The sequence below is a fragment of the Micromys minutus genome, assembly GCF_963924665.1.
Source record: "Micromys minutus genome assembly, chromosome: 8".
NCBI lineage: Eukaryota > Metazoa > Chordata > Mammalia > Rodentia > Muridae > Micromys > Micromys minutus.
The window spans coordinates 22772682-22800089 of record NC_137977.1 but is presented as its reverse complement, the minus strand read 5'-3'; the positions used below and the strand labels follow the sequence as shown (position 1 = coordinate 22800089).

The window sequence follows — 27408 nt, the reverse complement described above, 5'->3', positions numbered from 1 at the left end:
TCTCTCCGCTTTCGTCTGGGTCTGAGCTATGACAGGAAACATGGCAACATCATTCCTCATTGCCTGAAACTTGGAGGCCTCAAGAATGTAGGGGAGAGGGGAGTGTGGTGGTACAATGTCAGCCTTTCTTTAGAAACATGCAACCCTTGCCATCCAGGATCTAGGGAGCGTCCTCACATACTGGAGCCTGGCTCTTACCGCCTGTCTACCTTGAGCACTGTTTCTCCTAGGGTTCTGGTTAGTGACCAGAGCACCACTTAGCTTTCTTATTCTGCTGGTTATATAAAGCAGACGAGGAATTTTTTTTATTTTATTTATTTATTTTTTTTAGTGTTTTCTTAGCCTTTGACTTCTTAGATCTTCATTGAAATCTAACCAGGAAAGCATTCTAGCTACTTTCTCTAATCTCCAGTATAGTTCAGCATGATGAAAATCCTTTTATTTTTGGTGACCAGGGTGACACATCCTGTTCCATCAGTCTATGGGCAAGGTATGTACCAGAACAGCTGCACTATTTCCAACAGAGGTCATTCACATAGGAATGGGTAGTTAGGGCCTGTCTGTGTTCCCTGTCAGGAGGATTGCCAAAGAGGCTTGTGTGTGAGAAAGATTCCCTCTGCTTGGCATTGTTACCTTAAGCATTCAGAGTTCCTGCCAGACCTCCCTGCCCTCTTGTTTGCCTGGACTCCTAGATCCGGTGTCTCCAGATGGATGAGAGGCTACATACAACAAGGATTGGTGCATGGGTTATTCATTACAGTAGAATGAGGTTGCAGGACAGGCATTTGCTCCAACATGCATCTCCTGTGTGTCACCTAGAGGGAAACAGTCTTGTCCTTGCCTTGCATTTCTGCATGGCACTATGGCCTCTGGACAGCTTGGTGAATGTGATGCTTTCAGGAAGTGGAGAACTAAGCCAAGTTGCAGTCATGACAGAGTTTGTCACTGAGGCAGATGCTTTGGAGAATTGTACCCAGTGTCATTTACTGCCACGGCTGTTTTGTTAACAGCTCGGTTCCCTAAAGAACCATACTGGGGAAGCCAGGGCAGCAGAGAATGAATATCCAAAGATGTAAGGGGACCTGAGGGCTGAAAACACCAGGATCTCACTGACCAGTACAGTAACTTTGGCCAAACCCCATGGTCTCTCACAGTCTTATTTGGCAGCAGGGAAGTTCTTCCTGCAGCTGCTAAGGCACCGGAGAGATAGATGAGACGCCGCTGTAAGATGGTGCGATTATCTTGAAAGAAGAGCAGTCTGTCTCTGCCAGTTGTTTTAATAATGACACTTGGAAATCAATAGGGCAGCACTCAGGGGAGCTCCTGTACTGCCCAAGCATTTGTTTTCCTGTTGACTCTCACCTTTCCTCATGCCTGCAGAGACAGGCTGCCTTCAGCATGGGATACATTGCTTGTGGGTAGGAAGGAGTGCGGAGGTAGTGAGCAACCATGGGCCATGGACAGGAGACATGCCTTTGGCCACTGTGCTTACTAATCCTGGCTCACAGGAAGCCAGCTCATCTGACAAATGTTTACTGAATTGCATCTCTGTTATGCTCTCAGGAGATAGAAAGATGCATTTGGCACAGCTACTCTTTCAAAATGTTTAGTCAGAGGGAAGAAATGAAGAATGCTTAGAAACACAGGCACCTACATGGCAGGCTCCAAACTAACATGTCTGCCATATATTCTCACTGGATCTGGGCAAATAAATAGAATTATTATTTTTACCTTATGCATTAAGAAATGGAGACTTAGGGAGGTCCTGGCACATAGATGGCCTGAGATGACGCAGGCAGTGTGACTTAAAAGCCTAGCTCTTACCACTGTCATACAGCATGGTGCTGAGTATAGAGGAGGGGCACCACGTACATCCTGGTCTTCCACGGTAGTTTTGTCTATTTAGGATTCAACCACAGTACCCCATACTTACCGCTAGCCCACTGTAATTTGTGTTCCTATTGTTTTCTCTGCATGAGAGTAACAAACAGCCTCTCTCCTGCCATATTACCATGTGCCATAGGTCACATCCCTCTCAAAAATCCCAGGCCATGAATCAGAAGTGGGCATCAGATGAGAAACTTGATGTCAGTGCCTCAACAAGCCCATGAAATGACCCCTGTCAGGTATCCCTGTTGTGAATCGGGTTGGACTGTTCCTTGGGGATGGTTGTTGGGGATTCTCCTGTACTTTTTTATTCACTGGTTTCATGAAGCCCTGGGGGCCCCATTCTCTTTTCAGGCTTCCTCACTGAAGCTCCCTCTGGGATTGATAACCTGTGCTCTTAAGCATGAGCCCAGCTCAGCTTCAAACTGGGAGTCCTGATGCTTCTCACAGGAGACGCACAGGTAACGGTAAACCCTGAAGCAAGCACGAGGCTGCTGTGGTATCAAGAAGGGGTCTGCCCATTGTCACCAAGCACTCTAAAAACAGACCCACCTCTTTAACTGGCACTGGTTTTCATCCTCTGCCTTGCTGACACACAGTACTGTTTGTTTTTACTCTCCCAGAGGCAACTTCATACATGTGTGTACATGTGCTTATACCTTAGAAGTTCACTCTGCCATCTTTTGTTATAAAAGGCGGTGTCATTTTGAGGGGCTTGTAGCTCAGTGGTGAAACAGGTGCTTAGCATAGCAGAGGTTTTGGGTATGCTCCCCAGCACTGGGTGGGAGCCAGGGAAAGATGGGCAGGCAGATGCCCTTTTCTCTGAGTCTCTTTGATCTGTCATGGACAGGCTCCTGTTCCTCTGTTCTGGACCCCATCCTCTGCCTGTCACCCTCTCCTTGTTTGAGGGCTTGGAGCAAATTAGTTGTCTAAACTGCTGAATTAAAGCTCAGTTAATCCTGAGTTTACTCCATACCTCCCATCTCTATCTGGCTAATGAAATGCCTCCTGGGCAGCCAAGTCCAGGATCCCTGAGATGCTTTGGTAAGGAGCCCTAGCTTGAATGTTTGGCTTTTCAGATAGTTTTTGCTGTTGTTCTTGGGGAAAGTTAGGTGAGGCAAATAAGCCAGCTTTTGCCTTCCCCTTTCCTCTCAGAAAAACCAACCAGTGTGAGCTGCATGATACAAGCCCTAACAGTTTTGAAGAACGAGTGCCTAGAGCCTGCCTCGGGAATGTTCTGAGCTAAGGATTCTGCAGAACGTTCTTCTTGTGGGACCTGAGCACTGACATGGTTGTGGGGATGACATGTGCTGCTCAGAGGGTGGAATACCATAATCTCCTTTTTCTCCTAGAGTCTCTGGACCACGAGCAGTCCTCCATACCATCAGACTCACCCCTGCCCATACCAGCACTTACCTCTTTGTTCTTAAAATTCCATAAATTCAAAAACCATATGCTGAAGAGCTGGGGAGATTGAGTGGTCAAGTGATTAGGGTGGAGGTGCCAACCTTTAGTCCCAGCACTAGGGGGGACAGACAGGGGATCTCTGTGAGTTCCAAGGTTATATGAAGAAACCCTGTCTCTGGAGGGGGCAGGGAGCAGTGCTGAACTCTGTTCCCAGCACTCATTCAGGGCAGCTCACATCTACCTGTTAACTCTAGTCCCACCTTTGATAACTTCCTGTGAACTTCTAGTTCTATGATGCTGCCTTCTTGTGAGCATGCATGTATTCACAGACCCACATGCAGACACATACATACACAGTTTTTAAAAAAATCTTTAGAAGAGAAAATATGTCCTGAATATCTACCATGTGCTCGGTACAGTGGTGAGTGAGTGAAGTAGGCCTTCCCTCCTCTGTTGCTTATCCTTATACCAGAGAGTAATTCTTAAAAGTCTGCTGTCATCTAAACTAACTGCTTCTGTGTGTGTGTGTGTGTGTGTGTGTGTGTGTGTGTGTGTGTGTGTGTGTGTGTGTGTGGTGAGAGAAGCCACGTATCTGATAAGGGATTTCTATCTAAAATACATAGAGTGCTAGCACATCAACAACAACAAATGGCTTTATGGGTCAATAATGAAAAGACAACCCACTTTTAAAAACAGAGGATCTGAATAAATAAATATTCAAGCAAAGTTTGGCATAATATTCTCTACTCAGTAGCATGACTCTGAGTAGGTGATGACAAGTAGATAAATTTTATATATGAATTTTATCTCAATAAAGCTGTTTTTAAAAGTCAGTAGTAATATTTCCGAAGAAAGTAGAGCATATTGGGGCTTCCTGCATGGATTAGTTACGGAGACTTTTCTGAAGAGATTCCATTCTGGACCCAGTGTACACGATAATACTAAGACTTTTCCAGACAGAAGGGACAGCCAGAGGGGAGGAGTCTGAGGAAGAACAAACTGAGCCAGCCAGTGGAGCAGAGACCAGTGTGGCAGGAATTGAGAGCTGGAGAGACTAACGGGGCTCATCTGTGGTGTCTGTACATCCCAAGACCCAGGATGTACAACCCAAGGGCAGTGTTGCTATGTGCTTCTTAATGGCTCCAGGTAGCTCTTGAGAGTCTCATGTGATAGGATATGTAAGATATAAAGCAAGGGCTGTATGACCACAATTTGCATCTGAACTTACCACCCACAGCTCTGTAACCTTGGGAAACTTACATCTTGCAGGCAGTCTGTCTGTAAGATGAGGATGGTGGCTCTGCCTGGGCTTGGTGTTTGGAGAGCTAATGAACTGATACTTAGCATCCAGATGACTGGAATGTAGGAGGTTGGAGTTGTAGCAGAGGAATGTGGATCAGTTGCAGAGAACTGCCTGATATTCACTCTTTATTCATGTAACAAATATTCATTTAGTGTTTGCTGTGAGCTCCTCTGAGGGTTTCTGTGAAGGAGAAGGAGGATGGCAGAAATGCCAAGCATGTGTTGGGCAGCCAGTGACTGCTCAGCAGCTTTTGTTATTATTATCATCACCCTGGCTAGAGACAGGAATGTGCAGTATTTGTTTTCTGAGCTTTATAGACACTGGAAGAACTGGGCCATGAAGGTCATTGTTCTTCCATTTATTGACCTTGGAGCTTAGTCAGGGCCTTAGTGGCCTCTGGCCCTGATGCCAGACCTGTCTTTGCTGTTGCTGTATCAGTTTTTGGAAACATTTCTTTTCCTCCTGTCCACTTTATTTGCTGTTTGTTGCCCTGTAACAAATTATTCCCAGAGTTGGTGTTAAAATATCAGTGTGTAGTTTTTCATTAGTGTTCATAGATCAGGCATTTCAATATCTACATAAGATGTAGATCGAGGTAGGAAGTTCTGCTTTCAGGCACAGGCCTACCATGCTGGCACTGACTGCTGGCAAGAGCTCAGTTTCTGCTCATGGGCTTCTAATAGCACTGCCATGCATTCAGATGCTGGACAGCATTGCATCAGACAGATTTCAATTTCTCAGAGTCTTGGTGTTTTGGAAAGGCCTTTTTACAAAGTGGAAATGGTGAGTTGGGTAGGAAAATGGTACCATGGGTAAGGCCTGGGCTCTGAAACGACAGTTTAATATGCTGTGTTCCTAGAGGAGCTACTTAAGCTGTCTGGGTCTCAGCCTCCATAGCTAAGAACTAGAGAGGACAGCACACATCATAGACTTCTCATGGGAGTAAGTGAGCTGTGGTTTATAGAGAGCATGTAACACTCAGAGTCTAGGGTACACATAGTTGGAGGCATAGAAAGAGCTATTCTCACACCAGTGTCACCATCATGCCATTGGCTGAGAGAGGGCAGCAACTTAACATGGCTGTAAGGAAACCTGAGCCCAGGAGTGGGGTCTTGTCCATAGGCTTCCATTCATGCTGCCATCTTCAGTGGCCTTCCATGTGATGCCTGAGCCTCTAACGGAAGTTTGGGTAATTCCCAGTTATCCCTTGTGTGAATAAATCACTCTGAAATAATGTGTGTGACTGGCTGGCCTCCCAAATCATCCAGTGGATTATTCTCTTCCAGCAGTACAAGTTATTGGGAGCTGGCACTGGATCCCGAAGGCTATGAGGTCATCTCCGGTTGTACTTGGTTTGTTCAGTCCTGTGAGTGATGCATCTCAGAGGCACTTGGAGGCTACAGGCAGAGCTCAGAGAGACAAGGACACCAGTGATGACAACTATGCAGTAAAGAACGAGAGATACAGGACAAAACTGTTTACAAAGACTCCTTCACTCCCATCTAGGCCAGCAGAAGGGATCCCACTGGCTCCAAGTTCACACTGTCTGGGGAAACACTTTGATTTTGATTCTAGAATGTCAGATCTCCTGGAGTCTTACAATATGGTTGACCACCCTCTTCCCTTCAGTTTACTGATCATTTGGTAATAAGGAGCTGTTCTAGGGACTCTGAGGAGCCTCCCCTCCTAGAAAGTAGGGTCTTTATATCGACAGTCACATGAATAGTAGTGACCCATATCAAAGGGAAATGAGCAAAGAGTCTGATATAATCGTATACTGTATTTATTTTTATTTGAAAGGGAAGATTTTTTCTTTCTAATTTGTTCCCTTATATAGCACAAACCTATCTTGTTTTGTTTTGTTTTATTAATTAAAAGATGGAACATGTAAAATTAAGACATAGTAGATGCTGTTAATTAGATTTCTCGGCCCATGCCCAGACAGACTACATACACCAAGCAAACACAGGTTTCATGTGGAGAGGTTTAATAGAATGGGATGGGGCAGGGGTCAAAGTCAAGAGAAGAGAAGAGGAAAAAGAGAGAGAGGAGGAGGAGTTTCGGTCTTTTGTACGGGTAGTGACGTCACTAGTTCCCAGGTAGAGATGGGATGCTGAACTGATGTCTTCTGCGAATATTTTGGCTGTTTCCATGGCAATTGATGTGCTAGGTTCCTGTCACCTGTGGGTGGAGCCATTGCTGGAGGAAGGGGCTATCCTAATTCCAACAGTAGATGCTGTTGTATTTTTCTAGTGAGTGCTTATGCCAATTTTCATGGTCTCTGTGCCAGTTCAGCTTTCATAGCCTTGAGTTTGGGAGTGTACCCTATGGTTGCCTAGATCCCTCAGCCTGGTGACAGTAGGCGTTGCCAGGTAAGATGGCCAGGCACACTTCAGAGCTATGTCCTCCTTACTAGGGCTGAGCAAGTGGCTCTCCTCCCTCATCACATGCTGCCCCCAGGTCTCCATACTTCCTTCTTTTACTCCTGCACTCCACCTTCCTTCTTGGGCTGAGGACCCAGGAGCCCTTTGTCACAGATCTGCTGGATCTGGCTTACCCTGAGGTTAGCTGCAGAATCCACTCCCCAGCTATATTGAAAAGGATTATTAAAGTTTTAATTCTGTCTGTTTTCATGTTTTTATTTGTTTAAGCTCAATGGTTTTGAAGAAAAAGGTTAGCTACCATTGAAACTGTTTCTCCAGGTCAACAATAAAAAAAGAAAAAGAAAGAAAAAGGCTTAGCTCAAGAAGAACTTGTTGAGCTCAGTCTGGGGTTCACAGCAGCTAAGATTCACTCCAGACACTGGCTAGTGATTCATTCTGTACTGAGGACAGCCAGGGCAGAGTGGGGGTGTGAACCTGCTTGTCTCTGGGGAGAGCTTAACCCGCAGTAAAGTGCTGTCAGTGGGGGCAGAAGAGCAGCCTAGAGAGCTTCCAGTCTGGCCGGCCATGCACAAGCTGCCCTGCAGCCTGGCCCTGGCTTTTACATCTGGGCTCAGGATGACTGCTCTGAATCAGACCCTCTGGTGTGGCTCCAAGTATCAGGCATAGCCAGCCCAGTTAATTGTTCATGCTAGCACTTAGCTTCATATTCTTATATTCCTAGGGAATGCCTCAGGATAATTAAAGGCAGTAGGAAGAGCTTGATTGCACTCAGGGAAGACACCAGGTTCGTGGTGAAGTTGGAAAAATCACTTAGAAATATGCATAGCTGGAAGCTAGGGCCTAGTGATGTCCTGCTGGGACCTGCCTGATGATGCCCTTGCTCTCACTGGCCCCTTGGACCTCTTGGCATCTAGAGAGCCTACAAGTTTGTTCTGAGCTGCTAAAAGAAGGGTGTCTTCTGTGGTGTGTGAAGTTAGGCCTGAGTCCCTGAAGATCTTTAAAAGGGAAGGTCTTTGTTAAAAGACAGATGACAGGCTATTGGCTAGAGTTTGATGGAGAGTCAGTGTGTGTGACGTGCTCAACTGAGGTAGAAAGGCCTACGCCATTTCTCTCTTGAAACTATATGGCAGGAAGAGCCCAAGTGTGAGCCCTTGGAACAAAATGGTACCTGTTGTGTGTGGTGACACATGTTGTACCATAACATTCTGTGGGCAAATGCCAGAAGATTGTGAGTTCAGAGCTAGCCTGGGCTTCTAGGCCGTTCGGGGATACTGTAATGTTCTCTGTCTCACAGAGGAAAAACAGGGTCAGGCAAGATGGCTCAGTGAGTAAAGGTGCTTCCCCTCGTCTTTCAGACCTACATTCACCCCAAGGAGAGTTGTCTTCTGACCTCCTCATGAACACACACACACACACACACACACACACACACACACACACAAATTAATAAAAGTTATAAAGAAACTTTAAAGAAAGGGGTAACTTTTGTGTTGGGAATATGGTAGGGCTTTTCCCCTTCACAAGAGGCAGACTGACTCCATGGGTCCATTGATGTGAATGGGAGTAATTCAGCCCCAGCTTTGGCTTTCTGTCAAAGGCCCTGATGTTCACAGGTTGGGAAGAACTTATTCCACAATCACTGCTCTGTGAGAAGATTCAGTGATCACTGAAGTCCTGCAAGGACTTGGCAGCCTGGGACTCCCTCGTAGTGTTTGAACCTCTATGAGTTTCCAGAGAGAAGTGACTTGTTGATCACAGGAGTGTTACCTTGAGCCTGACAGGTCTACAAGGATGCGCTGCTATTAAAGTACAACAAGATCTTTGCAGCTTCCAAGTGCTAGGGTCAAACTGGATCTCCACAACCAGAGTCCTGGCCTGGCCATGAGCAACCCGACCTGCCTCCTAATTAGCCAGTATGTTGGTTTGAAGGTTATAAAACAATGTATACTCTGAAGGGCCTTCATTCATACAAGTTTGGGTCTTAATACATTCCTAGGCTATTCCTTTGGGAAACAATACTTTCCTTCTTTTGACAGTGTCTTCACTGGTACAGTATGGTCTGGTGAAACTGTTAAATTCACCTGGTCACCTGCCAGATAAGACTAGTTATTTGTCTGAGACTAGCTTCTTACTCCAATTCATTTTGGCCCAGGGCGGGCACACAATATAAACAGGGTACTTCCCCTGGAAAGGAAGAGTTTACTTTATATTGGGGTTAGCATATTAGTGCCAGCAGCCATCAGACTCGTCCCTGCCTGGAGAGGAAGTCATACCTAGAGAGGCTCCCAAGAGCATCCTCTCATTTCCCATAGGCTGTTTTCTTCTGTCACCTACCTTTTGATGGAACCCAACAAATTTCAATTTTCATTCTCCTTAGATGAGTTAGAGTTTAGTTTAGCCACAACTTGTGGTAGTTAACACCTTTAACTCCAGCACTCAGGAGACAGAGACAGGCAGTTCTCTGAGTTCGAAGCCAGCCCAGTCTACAGAGTGAGGTCAGCCATGGCTACACAGAGAAACCGTGTCTCAAAAACCCAAAACAACAAGACCAAAACCAGAGACAAAACAATTAAACCATAAGCCAGATAAAACAGATTCCGGATGATCTGTTTGCTCCCAAATGTTATGTTCAGGGGATCTGTTTTCTTGGTGCAGTAGCATGCCTACTGTGCCTTGCACACGGTGGGTACTTGACTCATGTTCCTTAGGTATTCTCTGAGCTTCATCTGCTGTGAGCTTCTGGGAGGAAGGTGAGCATCCTGACCCCATCATTTGTTCTGTGTCTCCCTTCCTCTGTCTCTGCTTCAGATAGATAGTCGTCACTCTCACTTGCCAACCACACTTGTGGGGACTTTATTGGCTTCTTGTAGGCTTGGTCTTCCAGATGTAGACAAGAGTATAGCATTGCTTGTAGCCAGGGGACTGATTATTTCTCTCTGAAACCAGACCATCCCCTGGGCCTATCTCGAGTTGGTGCTTAGTTTATTGTGCCTAAACCTGAGGGGAATGTGAGAAATCTCTGCCCCACTGCCTCGTTCCCAGGCTGCTTGTGCCAGCTGCAAGGCCCTCATGAGGCTGTTAGGTGTCTCTCGGTGGCAGATTCATTGTTCCATATTTTTATTTAATTACTTACTTTTACAGCTCTCAGAATAAATCTAATTATCCATCTGTTATGCTACATTACGGCAACGCGGTCCATGCACCTCTCTCTCTCACTGTGTGGTATTTGTCAACCTGACCTTGCCTCTTCCAGAGCCCCTACCCTCGTACAGCTCAGGGCAGCTCCTAGTGGGCACTCGCACCTGTCGGTCTGTTAGGACCCAGACAAAGCTGACTTCAAGTTGCTCTCAGAACTGAGGTTGGTAGAGGAATGGAGGGAGAAGGGAAGGTCAAGGAGCCATCCCTGAGGTCACGCTGACCAGAGAGAGGCTGGAGAGTTGGATGGAACGACAGAAGAAAGCAGACGGTCTTGCCCCTGCTCCAGCCCCTTCCCAGAGGAGAGGGAGGTGACAGTGGCCGCCTGTGGGCATGCATGTGCACTGCCATATGCTTGAGTCACAGCTGGATGGTAGATGGCAGAGGCAGACACTTAATCTATTAGAAATGGTTTTAGGAGCCTCCTAGTCGTTGTTTCTTTCTCCTGTCTAAAATTATATTAGTATGATGGGAAATTAATTTGTTGGTATAGGCGATTGTAGGCATTCCCAGAGGCTCTGGTGATGATGGACAGCTCTACTCTCTCCGTTTTCTCCAGTAGCCAGGGGACCAAGGATGGTGGGGGTACATGAGGGGCCTGACCAAAGGAATCAAACAGAAGGGGAAGGACAGGGGGAAGAAAAGGCAAAATTTAGGACTTTAGTTGGGGTGGTCTTTGGTGAACTCATAGAGTAATGAGTCATTCAGTAAGGGAGGGAGGTCACGTGATAAGCCCATCTCCGTGCCTGGTTAACAAGGCTAGACATTCAAGGCCCTGTTGTCTCTGCAGAGCTGGGCCCAACAGATACAGGGCTGGCATCGTCTCCCTACATAGTACATGCGTTGGATTGGGCTAGACATCTTGAGTGAGGTTGCATGCGATGAGATGACAAGGCAATGTTCCCATTTTCAAGGGAATTCATAGTGTGGCAGAGAAGCTGACTGAGCAGACTGGAAGAGTATTGAAGGAGAGAAACTAAAAGCATCAGGAAAGCAGAGCATAGCTGCAGGGGTGCGGGGGGGGGGGGGAATGTGGCCATGGGACGTGTCTGTGGATGTGGTGTGTGAGGTGAGACTTGAAGGGATAGGAACTATACAGCTGAAGATGGCATCAGGGAGGGGGATGGGTGAGGGCTCCTGTGGGAGGAGGGGGCCCTCCTTCACTGATAGGCAGACTTCCTGAATGGCTTCCTTGTAAGCCACTCTGCTCAGGCAGGCTCCGTTCTGCTGTCACCTGCCGAGCCTCTGCTCAGGTGGGTCACCGGCTTTCCTCAGCACATCACCTGATTGGAGCTCATTACAGCCCAGTGGCTAGGCCCTCCATCTCTCCCTGGTTAAAACTTGGCAGGGACCAAAGACTGCCGAATTAGCTCACAGACCTTCACCCTTCACAGTCCAGCCCCACTACTCCAGCCGCATGTCCTCCTCGGCCGCTTTTCCTACCATCAGAGCCTCTGGTGATTTTCTCTAAATTCCCCTCATTTCAACAAGCAAGATTCAGGATTCAGTGACTAATTGCTGGTATATTTTCCCTCAAGACTCTATTTATATAGGCTGTCATGTTGGGGGTGGGGGAGGGGATGCCGCCTCTGGGAGGGCGAGTGCTGATCTTGGAGGCCGCCATCATTACACTGCAGCCCATGTGGCACTGATATCCACACATCGTCTTTATTCTGGTTTTTTTTTTCTTTTTTTCTTTTTGGTCATTTCAACATTTGGCTCTTTGAACATCTAACATCCTTTTATGCTCCCATCTCCACAGAAGATTGTTGTATTTTGTCCCCACTGAAGCTGCATTTTCCTTTTGTCAGATTTTTTGCTTTCTTCTTTATTGTATTTTGATCAGTGTGGTCGTTTAGGTCTGGGTTTTATTGGGAGCTTTTCATCTTCTTGGCAGTGGACCTCACAGCCTGGTCTCTGAAAAGGCTGGGCTCCGCTGCCTGCCCAGAGGCCAGCCTTTCCTGACCATGGCCAGAGAGAGACTGGCTTGCTGTAAGTGCAGGGATGCTCGCCTAGTGCTTCTCAGCACCTGGAAGGGGTGTTAAATGCAGATGGCCACTCACCTTCTCTGCAGTTACTGACTGGCCCGAGAGTTTACATTTCTGCCTCGTTCCCAGACACTGCTCATGCTGCCGGCCAGAGAGCTGACTTTAAGAACCGTGTACTGTTAGGCTCCAGCCTGTCATCTAGCACAGGAGAGGTAGATTAGCAGGATGTGAAGATGGTTTCTTCTCCCCATTTCGTGCCAAGCTCTGACATGAAGCGATGGCTGATGTTGACAGTGTTGGCGTGGTGTCCAGTCTTGTGTGGCACCCACGGCCCTCCTCTAGGTCTGGGCATGTTGACAGAAAATGCAGGTAAGAAAGACACCATCTTGGCTTCCAGCTAGCAGCTCACTATGAACGCTACTGAATCCTTCAGACTCCACACTGGGGCCTCCAGGACTCTGCTCTGAATGTGACATTGGAGACATTACTTAGCTCTCTGTGACTTAGTTTGTGCACCTGCTTCACTGGGTTGTCACGGAGATCATGAGGGTGTACCACTGCCCACCAGACAGGGCCCAGAACCCTGGGAATGAGGTTTGCTCACTAGACACCTCTTCTCTGTTGTCTACCTGAAGAAATGCTGCGGGAGAGTAGCATTTGCCACCAGGAGCTGAAGGTGGCCGAGTGTTGGATGGGCAACGTCAGTGTGTGCAGTCGGCCAGGAGGAGTGGAACTGGAGGGTCGTTCTGCATGGGCGAGCCGAGTCTGCCCTGCTGGTGTTTGTTCCTGCCTTTCTTGCAACTGCCAACTCTGGCATGGCAGAAGTAGTTGAGTCTTAGGTAGAAGGCCAGTGTTAACAGTGCTAATAACATTTGCATGTTGAAAAGTAGTGTCAGATGTCTTATCATTAGTTTCTTATTTAATATTCATGAGCATTCTATGAAATAAGCCTCATCTTACAGATGTAGAAGCCTTGGTAAAGATAGGCTAATTAAGTTGTCTCATGACCATACAGATAAAGAATCTGGATTCAAGTTCAGGTCTGTGTTGCATTTCCTTCTGCGAGGTTATTTATCCCTCTGTCTAGTCTGGCTTTGACCTGTTCCCAAGAACCTTTGCCCCTCGACTCAGCATTCAGGTTCTATGTGTACGTGATGTCTTCCATAGAGGCTAACGCAAAGCCGTACACAGACAGCGGCTGGATGTTTCTCTTTGTGCCTCTTGGTCCAGTGCATTAATTAATAGAACCACCCCTCACTCTTCTTGTCCTGCTAGAGTCAATAAATAAAATGATCACCCTACTTAGGTGTTCCTTCCAAGTGCCATTTTAACTGAACTGTCTTTAAGACTAAAAGAAATAAATCTCAGATGGTAAAATTTGAAGCACTTTTATGACCTAGTAGAGGAGAGCATTGTCCCACAATCCTGTCATGGGAGATCAGAATTGAAGCCTGTTTTGGGTCAGTGGTTATGAACTTTGATTTCACGGGACAAGTGTCCTTCTGTGCTTCATGCAATTATTTAACACACAAGGAAAGAAAGGGCAAAGCTCTACCTAGCATTTCTCCCCCTCCCCCTTATAAACTCCAGGCTTGGCCTTTTCTATAATGCCACCTTCAACTCCTGGTGGCACCCTGACCTCAGTTCCCAGGGTCTTTCCAGTTTAGGTTTTTGCTTATCTCCTGCCCTGCCCCTGTATCCTGGATGTGGGCTGTGCTCGGATCAGGGCTCAGGCCCAGCCATGGTTCATGCTGCTCACATCCAGCCCCACCGTGGTTCCTGTCGCTCATATCCAGGCAGGCTGTCCTGGTCCCATGTGTCCCTGTGCAGGCAGCTCAGCATTGCCTGCACACACCAGTCCACATCTGAACAGGTTCAATGTTTCCTCTTTTCAAGTTGTGATCTAAAATTCAGTCTGTATGGAACACTAAAGCATTAAGCCTTTGTTCCCCCTTGCTCTTTGGGCCATAGAGACTTTGTGTCTGATTCAGTGACAACTGCTGAATCTTAAATAAATCATTCACATTATGACATTAACTATTTTATGAGTGTAACTTTTTCTTTGACGTTAGAATGATCCTTGAAGAAGGTCTTTTAATGATTTATCAGAGTTACAGTTAAAGGGTTTATGGAAAGCATTTTTAAAAAACATTTTCTTAAAAGGAAAAATCGCTTTCTCCTGCTCTTCTTCCTCTCCCCCCGTCCCCCTTATGAGACAGGGTTTCTCTGTGTAACCCTTGCTGACTTGCTATGTAAACTAGGCTGGCCTCGAACTCACAGATACCCCTGCTTCTCTGCCTCTTGAATGTTGGGATTAAAGGCAGGACCATACCCAGCAAAAATTGGATATTTATCTGACTACAGGTGGTCAGTGCTAACAGAGCTTAGGCTTCTCCTCTGCTTTTAATGGCATTGGTTTTTGCCAAGGCCGTTCTTCCTAGATGGTTCCTTAGCAGGTAGTCATCTTCCTCCGCAGATCTCTCTCTGTCCCTGTCCCTCCCTCCCTCCCTCCTCCGTCTCTCTCTCTCTCTCTCTCTCTCTCTCTCTCTCTCTCTCTCTCTCTCTCTCTCTCGGCTATTAATTTTGCCTAATAGAGGCAGAAATTATTCCCATCCTTTGCTCTGGACCTATGATACCTAACTGAATGCTGAGCACAGTGGCTGTTTGTAGAACTGGCTGGCCCAGGAATCACAGATAAATAGCATGTTCACAAACCAAACCATCCATTATTCTGTCTCTAGAAGCTATAAGTAACTAGGATTCTCCCTCAGTTCTTAAGGATTCCTACAGAATGAGGAGCCTTCCCTTCCCTTCTGGGCCCCCATTCTTGACTCTGATGAATCAGGTAAAGGGCCTCTAGCAAGGCAAGGCCTCCCTCTTATGTCTAAGGAAGCTATGGGACTGGGAGTATAACTTAATTGAAGTGTTTATCTAGCTGCCCATGGCTTTAGTTCAATCCTCATCACTAACAAAAACAAGAAGGAAGCTCTTTATTCTTCCTTTTATTTTATTTTATTTTACTTTATTTTATTTTGGTACACGTATGTGTAGCTGCTTATCTGTCTGTGCACCATGTGTGCAGGTGCCCATGGAGGCCAGAAGAGGGCATCAGATCCCCTAGAGCTGGAGTTACAGGTGAGTCTCATGTGGGTACTGGGAACAAACTCAGGTTTCTGTAAGAGCAGCCAGTACCCTTAGCTTCTGAGCCACCTCTCCAGCCCCTTTTAATCCTTTGTAAGCCAGAACAAGTTCTTTTCAATCCCTGAGCCAGACTGGGGGCCATGCAACCTAGGGCCCTCCTCTGTTTTAACATGAACAAAGCTGCATGGGAAACCCACGTTAGTGGGACCTGGGAGACCAGCCTTACGTCTTGCAGCTAGGCAACGAGGCCATGTTCATCCACCCCCATAGAAAACCAGGAACCTGGTGCTTCAAGTGCCTTTTAGAACCTGGACTAAATGTTTATAAAGATCCTTCCAAATACCAATGATGTAAAACATTTGGATGGCTCACCATACTGTTCACCATATTTAAACTGTCAGAAACCTTAAATATCTGAGCAAAACCTCAGCAAACAAAGGATATTTTGAGGCTTGTTATGTATGTTGCACAGCAGAGACATTTGTAGACGATACAACTTCCAAATCCTGTAAGTGAAGCTCTCCGGTGCTGTCACCCTCAGCTGTAGACCATCCCACGGCTGCTGCTTTCTTTTGCTATTAAGAGATTGCTCATTCATAAACATTTCTACAGTTGTGTAGCAAAAGCAACTCCGACTGAGATGAATTTCATCCTGGGAGATAGCTGTGTTTATCAAGTTTGTTAGAACACAGATAGAGGTGGAGATGAAGGGAATGGGTGTTTGGTTTCCCAGAACACATCTCAGAACTCTTGAGAGTGAGGTCTGGCTGAGTGGGGAATCTGTCCTGAGCCACACAAGATTGGCTTACGGTGTTGTCTCTGTGCTCAGAGCAGGGGTGGCCTTTATAGTTTCCTTGGAAGACTCCCTTGCTGTGCACGATGTGGCCTATTCTCCGTCCCTCCGCACTAGCACCTGTGGGATGGCAGGCCACCAGCTGGAATAAATAACCCAGACATATCTTCTCTGCACTCTCTAGTAAACTTGATAAATCTCCGAGTTGGAAAAAATCCTCCCCAATGCTTTAGCCTACATTTCCTTCTGCTTAGCCATGTTATTCCTGCCTCACCTCCCTCCCTGCCAGAGACAATTGCACAGACTTCTCGGAATAATTAGAGGCCACAGATAATTCTCTTTAGCTCTCTCACTTCCATGCTCCCTACCCTGTGGTCTCCCTCTAGCCCATTCTAATTAGCTTCTCTGATCCTTCCTCCCAGTCTTTCCCTCTAGCTTGTTAATTACATTTTCCCTCTTGGATTCTGTTAGAACTGCCTTTGTCTATCCAGCTACAGAGCTGAGAATGAGAATCTCAGGCCATTGCTTGGAAGCTGGTACTTCTTTCTTATTCCCTGCCACAGATGGACCCTCCCACTTCCGAGAGGCTGAAAACCCAAACATAAAAGCAGTGCACAGTGACGAAATGACTTATTCTGGGACATCTTGGAGCTTTATTAAGTCCTTTCATCTCGTATAATTCTGTGACACATTACTGCTCACCCTACTCTATAAATGACATAAGAGATATCTTCCCCTGTCTGAGTCACAGCCTGGGAATGCTAGATGCAGGACTTGAACCCAGGTTTCTCTAAGTCTACATCAGAACAATCCTTCAGTCAGTTTGCTCACTGAAGTTTGGATCTGGGTTGGGAAAAAAAAAAAAAAAAAAGGGTCTAGATCATTGACTTTTAGCCATAAAAGGTCCTTTAAGCTCATCAGCCATCAGCTGGGATCACTGTCCCCTTATGGGTCAGAGCAGAAAGCAACTTGACAGGGTTCTGCAGTTAGAAATCTGTTTCTGCAGAAAATAGGCTTTGATCAATCCTTGGCTTGCCTGGGTTTTTTGTTTTGGGTTTGGAGTTTTTTGTTTGTTTTTGTTTAGTTTTGGTCAAGTCGGCATCACATTCACTCTAAACACAGGATGACCTTGAGCATCTGAACCTCCTGCCTCTGAGGTTGGTCTATGTGGTGGTTCTGAGAAGTGAGCCCAGGGCTTTGTGTATTCTCGGCAAGTTCTCTGTCATCCCTGCTCGTCTCCCACTTACCTGCTCACAGTTTTAACTCACCTCTCTGACAGTTTCATTTCTCTGAAGATTAAGAAAACAACAAAGAAAAAAAATCCCCACTGAAATTGTACTGTGATCAATAAGAATTCATTTGGTGCTATGAGAGAAACTGACTGTTCAGAGAGGCCAAGGGGAGTATAGAAAGTCTCTGACTCTGGGTTCTACGGGAAAGCAGATTTTAGAGGGTCTCAGGAGAAAAAAAAGTAGATATGATGTCTGAACCAGGTCTTTGAAAAGAAGGATGTCTCAGTCCGAAAGCTGAAATGTGTGGATTAAAGTCCGAGTGATGGCTGCAAGCTCAGAGGGACCTGAGGAGCCCACGGGCTTCGTGGAGACCAGCTAACACTTGTATAAAAAGTTAAAAAACCAAAAAGGGGGCTGGAGAGATGGCTCAGTGGTTAGAGCACTGACTGTTCCTCCAGAGGTTCTGAGTTCAATTCCCAGCAACCACATAAATAAATCTTAAAAAAAAAAAAAAAAAAAAAAAAAAAAAAAACCAAAAAGGATCAGGAAAATAGGGAAGGAGCAAGCCTCAGAAGGGACGGCAGGAGAGAGAATAGGAAAAAGTCCTGAGCAGCTGATGCAGGGATGAAGAGCGAGAGGCGTCGACCGCCTGTTTGCTGCCAGGGACTGTGCTGGGCAGCCATGACTCCTCCGTCTTGCCTCTGCCTTCTCTTTCAAGGACAGTGGGCTTCCTGCTGGAGTAAACACACACAGACAAGAGGAGCTCCAGGTCAAGGATACAGTTCTGAGTTCTAGAGCTTCTTCACATTAAGGTCTGAAAAGTCAGATGTCAAAGGAGAACTTAGGAACTTCTTCATAAGGCCAGGGTGTACGTGAATCTTTGTGGTGTGTAATTTAGTGTTTGAGTCCTTCCCTGCTCCCCTCCTCTCTCTCTTATGAGAGAACAAATATCAATTTCAATGAGCTCAGTCAACACAACACAGGATTACAGACCGTGATGCTCATGTGAGTCTAAAACCTTCTATTATGAGAGCCCACATGTGCCCTCCTGCTTTTAATTTCCTTTTTCAGAAAAATTGCCAGCAACAAGATTGGTCCAATGATAGATGCCCAGAGGATGTCTGCATTTCTTGAAAACGTATGCTAAGAGTCACAGTGTAATCCAGTGCACACAGGAACAATGGGAAAGGTGTAGAGTTGTAGCAGGGGCCTCCACTGTGGGAATGTTCCCAAAAACTCAGGTCAATCTTTTTCTACTCCCTCCTCCTTTTTTCTTTTCTTTTCTTTTCTTTCTTTCTTTCTTTTTTTTTTTTTTTTTTTTTTTTTTTTTTTTTTTTTTTTTTTTAAACTATGGCAACAGAGAGCACAGAAAGGAACTAATAATTAGCATGTTGGGTCCATGACAGAATGAAGACCAAAAAAAAAAAAAAAAGAGAAACCAAAACCCGGAAAGAGACAGGCTAGAATGAAAGGCACGGATAGAACGTCAGTGCTTTAAATTTTCTATTAAAAATGTGACTTCAGGCAGCTGGAGAGATGGCTAGAGAGCAAGGGCAGCTGTAGCTCTCACAGAGGACCCAAGCAGCTCACAGCCACCCGCCACTTCCGGTCCAGTTTCTAGCGCACCCTTCTGGCATCTGAAGGTACTGCATGCAATGGTACACAGAAGACAGATACCTAAAACTGGAAACAAATGTCTTAAGTTATTTATTTTTTTTTGAGATTATAATATAATTAAATCATTTTTTCCTTCGCTCTTCTCTTTCCAAACCCTCCCATATATCCCTCCTAACTTTTTCAAATTTGTGGATTCTCTTTTTCATTAATTGCTGGTGTGTGTGTGTGTGTGTGTGTGTGTGTGTGTGTGTGTGTGTTTTCCTGAACACATGGGTATAACCTGTTCAATCTATAATTAGAATGTTGTTTACTTATATGTTTTCAGGGTTTACAGTTTGGTGTTGGGCGTCAGCTGGTGTGCTTCTGCCCTGGGAAGACGCTCAGTACTCTCAGTAGTCCTTTATTGCCTATAGTTTTTTTGTTTTTTTTGTTTTTTTTTTTTTCAGTAGAGTTGAGGCTTCATGAGCTCCATGTTAGCATGTCTAGCATGTTATCATGTTTAGCATGTTAGCATGTCTACTATTGTTGACCATCTTTAGCTCATGTTCAGGTAGTCATGCCTATGAGACTTTTTGGGTGTGGCTTCTGATAATTCCTAGGAGACACCATCTCACAGCAAACTTTGTTCCCCTGAATCTCACAATCTTTCTGCCCTCTCTTCCATAGTGTTCCCCAGGCCTTAGGTTTAGGAGTATTTTGGATGTATCCATTGGAACTGGGCCTCATATTTTGATTGGTTGTCATTTTCTGTAGAGGTCTCTATGTTGTAAAGAGAAGTTTTCTTGATGAGAGGTGAGACCCACACTTGAGTGTTAGGACACATTTTTAGATTGTAGTTAGGGATATTCTGGTTTAATAAAATAGAAGTTGTCAGTTCTTCTCCAAGATCTGGGACTTAGATGCCTGGGCTTCTAGTACCAGACATGTTTTCTCACTTGTTGAATAGGGTGTTTTGTTTTGTTTCCAGACAGGGTTTCTCTGTGTAGCCCTGGCTGTCCTGGAACTCACTTTGTAGGTCAGGCTTAGCTAGAACTCAGATTTACCTGCTTTGTGTTCCAAATGCTGGTGCTAAAGATATGTGCCCTCACTGCCCAGCTTTGTCTAGTGGGTCTTGAATACAGTTAGAAAGCTGTTGGTGACTGCCAAGGTGTGTGTGCTGCTACTGTACCTTTAGGATTATAAATGCTGTGCTAGTCATTGTTATGATATAATCCTTAAAGGTCACTTAATTTAGAGGCCATGTGTGGTGATACATACTTTAATTCCAATACTTGGAAGGCACAGGCAGGCAGATCTCTGAACCAGGTCTACGTATAATAATCTATATTCATTGTTTAGAGAGAAATTGACCCCTGGAAGTGAGTAAATGGCATCATAACTCATTAGTTGTAACTTCATTTTTACTTTCATGCATTTAACATTTATCTTTTAATAAGACTAAATTAAAAACTCTATATTTTTTCTGAGTCATGTTGGGAAACCCCAGGTTCATCAGAGGATCATGTGACCAGCCTCCAGGCATTTGACCTAAGCCAAATAAGTTCTATAAAGTACTGTCATAAACACAGAGATAGCCTCAAACATAGGGACAGAGTGGCCCTATGACAGAAATGGTTGGTCCTACTGGGCTATTTGATCAAGCTGGAGCCCCTGAGCATGGTTGGAGGAGCATCTGATGGAGCATTGTGGGAAGTCAGGGATGCAGGGGTCACAGCAACAAGAATAGGGTGCTGTGGTGCCTGAGCAGGGATGGCCAGGGTGTTTGGGGCCTGAGCAGGGATGGCCAGAGTGTTGGGGGGCCTGAGCAGGGATGGCCAGGGTGTTGGGGGGCCTGAGCAGGGATGGCCAGGGTGTTGGGGGGCCTGAGCAGGGATGGCAGCCTTCTCTGGGCATTTGGAGCACTAAGCTTCAGAAGGGTTGAGACCTATTGTGGCAGAATCAGGCACCTTCCACTTAAAGAGGGCAGAAGCTTCATGCAGGTTGCCTGCAGGCCAGTATCAGAAGGCTGTTTTATAGCAGGTTATTAGAAATGGTGGGCAGGCCAGAGGCAAGACATAGGAACTAGTTATCACAAATGTTGGATATAGATAGGTAGGTGCAACATTCGGGGAAAGGTAGAGTTTGGAGCCAGTACCTACTAAATTATAATTTAGTATATGAACGTAGGGTTTAGATTTTGTATTTTCAAGAAGTGCCCTCCCAAAAGTGTTCCTTGGTGAAATCACTGCAACATATCCATTGCAGAAGAAGCATAGTATTTCAGATAAAAGTGTCTTGTCCCAGAAAGTGAGATATTCCCAAAGAACGAGAGAAGCACATGAGAGCTGGGTTGTGACACACTTTCAGAGGCAGGTGGACCTCTGAGCTCAGGGCCAGCCTGGTCTACAGAGTGAGTTCTAGGACAGCCAGGGCTACACAGAGAAACCCTGTCTTGAAAACAAACACGTCTCAGAAAGATATTAGTCATGGTGTAAAGGGTACTAGTGATTGATTCAAGGACACTTTGAGCATCAGATATTAACAAAGGTGAATTATATCCTGTAGGGTAAGTGAGAGTCTGTGAGTCCTTACTGATGACAGAGCTGTTCCAGGTACAGTCCCGACATACGGAGGAGGAAGCCATGGTGCAGCATAGATGTCACCATCTGACAGTACAGAAATAATTGGGCAAGAATTGCCAGTGAATGCCAGAGCCCGTGGACAGAAGTCTACTGAGGAGCAGGTTGTCTAACTGTCTCACGGTGTCTGTACAATACTTATTAATTTCTAAGGGATAAATACGATAGTGGGGGAATCTGACAAACACCTCATAATCAAATATTTAAAGTGAGTGTGACTAGATGTGGGGCTGATTGACATCTCATGTCCCCTGGTATGATGTACTGAGAAATAAACAACATGTTTTTGTGATATTCCTGCCAACATGAATAACCTCCATCTAATCATGAGATAAATCCGAACTGAAGGATGCTGTACAGATGGCTTGCACTCTAAATGCCCGTGTCACACAAAACAGGCCTCCCAGAGCAAAGGACACAAACAAAAGTGCTCTGCTGTGGGCTTGAACTGAACCGGAGATAAAAAAATATTTTCCTAGAAAAATAAAAAAAGATATTATTGGGATGGCTAGCAAAACCTGAACATCGTGTAAACCACTGTGTTGGTGTCTGTTTCCTGACCTGGTACCTGTGCCGTCTGTGTTCTTGAGAAATACACTCTGATGGGTCTGGGGGTAAACGGGAATCCTGTCTGCAACTGCTCTGAAAGTTTCCTGAGAGTTCTGTCAGTGTTTGTGCGGAGAGGTTAGGATACAGCTGAGTGGCAGAGGATTAGCTGAGTGTATGCAGGGCCCTGGGTTTGATCCCAGCACTGAAGACACGCAGGAAAGATTGGAGGCTGGGGGAAGAAAACATTTGTTACAGTAATACTGATGTAGTAATATTAACACTGGAGCACTTGATGGGTGGTTTCTCTGTAAATTACTTTCCTGTTTGTTGTTACTGTTGCTGCGGTTTTGTAATGGAATCTTGAACCTATGAATTCAATTATCCCTTTGCCCTAGTCCCTGGGTACTGGGATCACAGGTACATGCCACCGTGTCTAGCTTATTTTTCTGTAATTTGCATAGCCTCATTTGAAATGACTTACAGAAAAGAAATGTCCCAGGAAGTTTATGTTGTGTGATTGATGACATCCCTGCTTGTCCCTAAATGACCTGTATGGCTCCTTCCCGCTCTCCACTCTTACAGGGCTGCACACATTGTTGCAGACAGGAGAGGACACTGGAGAAAGACTCTTACTGTCTGGGCTTTTACCTGGGCATTTTCTGGTCCCAACCACTTGCCAGCGTCCTCCATTCTCCACCCAGACTTCTGCCTCCTCTGTCTTTTCTCCCTCTTCACAGGTTCACACTCCACTTTACGTCAGATTATCCCAAGTGGGGTTTCTGGGTATCCCTACACTGCACACTCCGTGGCTGAGAGACAAGGCTGTGGCATAGAATCCACACTTAAAGGGCCCACAGCTAATCCAATGTTCTTCACAAATAACCTTAAAATCGCTAATTGTCGTGTTATACTTGGGCCTAAAAATTATGCAACTAGCGAGTGTCAAGACTGGAAAGTTCAGGCATCAGACCTGTGTCAGCTAGCATTTTCCTGTGGTCTCTGGCCTTGCCTGGCTGCTCTTGAAGTCAGGTCTTCTACTGATAGCCAGATACTTGCTCAGTTTAGCTAAAATATGGCCAGTGGCCTTGGCAGATTGACATATTGCTGTCACCTGACCCAAACTGTTTGATTTCAGCAACTGCAATCACTTCCAATTCTGAGATCCACCCTTCTCCCGCCTGTCCCACTTAAGATTTACAGAGCAGCAGCTGCTACTGGCCCTCTGCACACAGACAGCTGACTTGCCTGCTGATTGTGAACATCCCAACAATCCAAGTGCTAATGGTATTTATTCAGTGCAGCCGGCTTAGCCCTGATGAACAACGTTTATTCTCACTTATCCCACTGCAGACGAGCTCCGTCCTCAGTATCCTTCTGTTGACTTCAGTACACTGGTGTTGCTGGCCTGTAGAGTGTAGACTGTTCAGCATCTCAGATCCCTTTGTAGAATGCCACCTTCCAGCCACCAGGACTGGCCCTCTCTAGGGTCAGGCAGAACTCCAATCCTACAGGCTGAGGATTGGAGCATGGATACAGCAGTGCTGTTGAGAGATTGGTTAGGCCTCCTTGTGAAGCAAGTCCACTGCGACTGTCGTCTTGGTTGTTTAGCGTTTTGCTGTTCATTAGACATTCTGTCTCTGATCCCAGGTGAAGAGACCATCCTAGGACTTACCCAGGCTTTCTGCCACTGTTATCTGTCGATATTTCTCTGGCCATCCTTCGAGCTTAGTCTTGCTATTTGGGCATACTCACACACACACTCCCCGAGCACACAGTGCTGTGAACATTGAGGCCCTATAGCTGGGAGAGTTTCTCTTTCTGAGAGCAGCACAATGTCTGCTCAGGGCTGACTGCAGAAAGCCTCCCTCCTGTTGTTTGTACCTCGCTGCATAGTCTGAAGCACCTGGTCTCCAGCCCAACCGTCCCTCTTCTTGTTTCCTTACCCCTTTGCCTGAAAGCACTGACAACCCACTCTAGAGGGCCTTTCATGGAACCCCGAGGTCATGAGATCCCAGGGCTAGGGCCCAGAGTTAGTGTGGACACCTCATTTAATTTGGACACATGGAAAGGCTAGGCAGCATACAGGCCCAGGCTGCCAATGCTTGTGTCTTGCCACAGGCCTGGGTGTGGCTACATTTGTGGTCCTTGTATCCAGTGTTCCTTTGGGATGAAAGTTTTCTGCTGCAGATGAAAAAGCGGATTTATTACCTGGGAAAGTTGTTTCAGAAATTCCTGAGATGTCTTGCAGTTGTCTTCTTTCCTCTCTGGTTTCTACTACCCTACATAACTGTACAAGTGGGCTGGGGTTGGCATTTCTGTAGATAGCGCCTGTTTTACGACAGCCTGTCTGAGACGAGAGCCCTTTGTTCTGTTTCCAGTGTGACTGTGGAAGGCCCTGACACTTAACCCTGCTTGTTCTACTGAGACCCTGTAGTCGGTGCTGCAGTGGATTTGCTTGCTGGCTTCAGAGGCCCATACGGATGGGGTGCCTCAGAGGAACTTCATGGACTGATAAAATGTCGGGCCTTGCAGGCCCCCCTTCTTTGGGAGGAAGCGTTTGGTGTCAGTGAATTTCCCAGCATGGCAGTCTTCCCTTCATAGACCCTGTCTGTTGTGGGTGAATGTTCCTTAGCCACATGATGACAGAAACGGCCCTAATTAACTCACACATTGATGAAGCAGCTGCCTGTCTCAAGTAGGGAGAATAGAGGCAGAGAAGAAGTTCCGCCCAGCCCTCTGCACAGACAGCCTGCCATCTCCTGGGACATCTCCATCCCCTCAGCTGTTCCCTATGCACCAGGGTGGAGCTGCCATGGGACTGGCCAGCACCCCTACACACCCTTTCTGATGGGAGGGTGTGAGGACAGAGGGATGAAGGAAACTGGTCTGCTAGGTCTTCTCCCACCTTGAAGCTGGTTCTGGCAGGAGGGAAGGGGCAGGCCATTTGTGGGGATGACTTGGACCCTCAGCGTTGGCATTTGTCAGCTTGGGGGTTGCTGGCTGTGTGCTGGACCTTTTCTGAGAGCAGCAGTGTGGTGCGCCATCTTTCCTCTTCCTCCCAGATTTGGACTAGGACAGAAGCTTATTGCCACCAACTTGCCTGTGCTTTCCGGTGCCCCACCACACTGCTGGGGACACTGCAGCTTCCTGGCTAGGAGCTGGAATTGGGAGACCAGCAGCTTTGGAGGCTCCAGGGAGCCAGCCAGAGAGGCCCATGGAGAGTCTCGTACCCGCCCATTTCAGGCTGCCTGGGTGTATATGACTGTCCTCTGGCCTGAATCTCCTGTTATCTAGGAACTCTTGCTTTTGAGTGGGAGAACCTTGAGTTTGCCTAAGAGCATAGCCATATAAGCCTCTGTGCTGGGCCATGGTGCATGTGTGCAATCTCATCATACAACACCCTGAGACAGGAGCAGTGCCGTGAAGCTGAGGTCAGCTTTGGCTTCATAGCAAGACTCTGCCCCACACAGAAGCATAAGCAAAAGAAAGCAAGGAATACACAGGTGTGGCCATGCTCACCTTTAATCCTAGCATTTGGGAGACAGAGCCAGGTGGATCTTCATGAGTTTAAGGCCAGCCTGTACTACAGAGTGAGTTCTAGGACAGCCGGGACTATGTGGAGAGATCCTGTCTTGAAAGGAAGGAAAGAATGTGAAAGGAGTCTTATCTGGGCTAACCAGCATGTCCCCTGCTTATGTCCAGGAGGGCTGGGATTGAAATATTTTTAAGGATGTATTTTTATTCATATGCATACTTGTATGTGTATTCTATGTATATGTGCATATTATGTGTGTATATGTACAAATATGTATATGTGTTTAATGTGTCCTAATGTCTGTGTGCAACATGCACGGTGATGAATGGGGAGTGGGAGGGCTCCTGGCCCAGCTCAGTGTCTGGAGAGCACAGAGTATTATGGTCTTCATGGTATATGGCTGCCTAGGATTGGGGAAGATGGAGCTCCCAACAGCGGCTGTACATGGAGGGAAGATCACAGACGTGCCTCTGGGTGTGGTTTTAATTTCAGGATGGCCTGATAGTGGTAGAAATGATTTCTTTCCTAGAGTTCCTCAGTCTGTTGACTTCTAGGGAGCAGCAGGCTGGCATGTGGCCGTTGACTCTCTCGTCTCTGCCCTAGTAGGTCTTTGTACCTAGGTGGGTCTGCACACACTTGCCTCTTTTCCCCAGGTCAGAACCACCCTGTGCGTCCTGACTCTTCCAAGAGAAGGTTGGTGTGCTATTAGCTCCCTAGCTCCCTGGATCCTGGGCCCTGTAAAGTGTCACAGTTTCCTCTGCTTCTTCCCGCAGTAATCCTAAGGTCCAGGTGGAAGCCATCGAAGGAGGAGCTCTGCAGAAGCTGCTGGTCATCCTGGCCACAGAGCAGCCTCTCTCTGCCAAGAAGAAGGCAAGTCTGCTCCTTGCCCCTGTCTGGTGTCCGACATACCTGCCAGGCCTGAAGGGGAAAAGTTCCTTCCAACTCATGTCACCCACAGGGCCCTGAGCACAGTCCACTGCCATCACAGAGCCAGTGTCATCCAGAGGCCCACGTATAGCTGCAGCTCAACGACCTTGCATTCCCCTAGTGTCCTGAGCCATGCTGTCTGTTGCCCATTTGCCTGCTTAGTTTTGGTGACATTATCTGAGTCCTGGGGTACATATGGACCCAAGGGAATAAAGGAGCCAGGAAGAATAGAGGCTGGGCCAGATCACTGTGCCCTCACCTATGCCGTGTGCCCCCAGGTCCTGTTTGCACTGTGCTCCTTGCTGCGCCACTTCCCCTATGCCCAGCAGCAGTTCCTGAAACTCGGAGGGCTGCAGGTCCTCAGGAGCCTGGTGCAGGAGAAGAGTGCGAAGGTCCTGGCCGTGCGTGTGGTCACCCTGCTCTATGACCTGGTCACTGAGAAGGTGAGCGCCCACCCCTGCTCTGCTTCACTGTGGTTTGCTTTGTTTGTTTCCGACATTTGACCAACGTGCCCCTCAGACGCCTCTGTCTGGCCGGGTGGACAGATAGGGGAGTCGTACCAAAGAGGTTGTCCTATAAGACATGACACTTCAGCTGGAATCTGAGGGCTGGTGAGGCAGGGAGGAGGTGCTAGCAATGGGTGATGTAAGTGTGCAGGCAGTCGGGCCTGGTGAGGGCGTGGGAAGAACAGAGCAGTAGAACTTGGGAGCCATGCAGCAGCCAGGGACCCAAGAGCTAGGCTGGCTTGGTACAATTTAGGATTCTAGAAACCTGGGTATACTGCCTTTGGGAACTCTGGCTCAGAGCCAGCACTCAGGATGGACCCCAATGG

The 27408-nt window shown here is 46.7% G+C and overlaps 1 protein-coding gene across 3 annotated transcripts in view; it reads left to right on the top strand.

The window, feature by feature from the left end:
- Positions 1–27408, top strand: part of SIL1 (SIL1 nucleotide exchange factor) — a 223726-nt gene that overhangs the window by 194354 nt on the left and 1964 nt on the right. For all 3 annotated transcript variants that reach the window (XM_080920461.1, XM_080920460.1, XM_080920462.1), the window contains 2 exons: positions 26423–26519; positions 26855–27019. In XM_080920461.1, coding sequence (XP_080776587.1) covers positions 26423–26519; positions 26855–27019 — 262 coding nt within the window. The remainder of the gene's footprint in view (positions 1–26422; positions 26520–26854; positions 27020–27408) is intronic.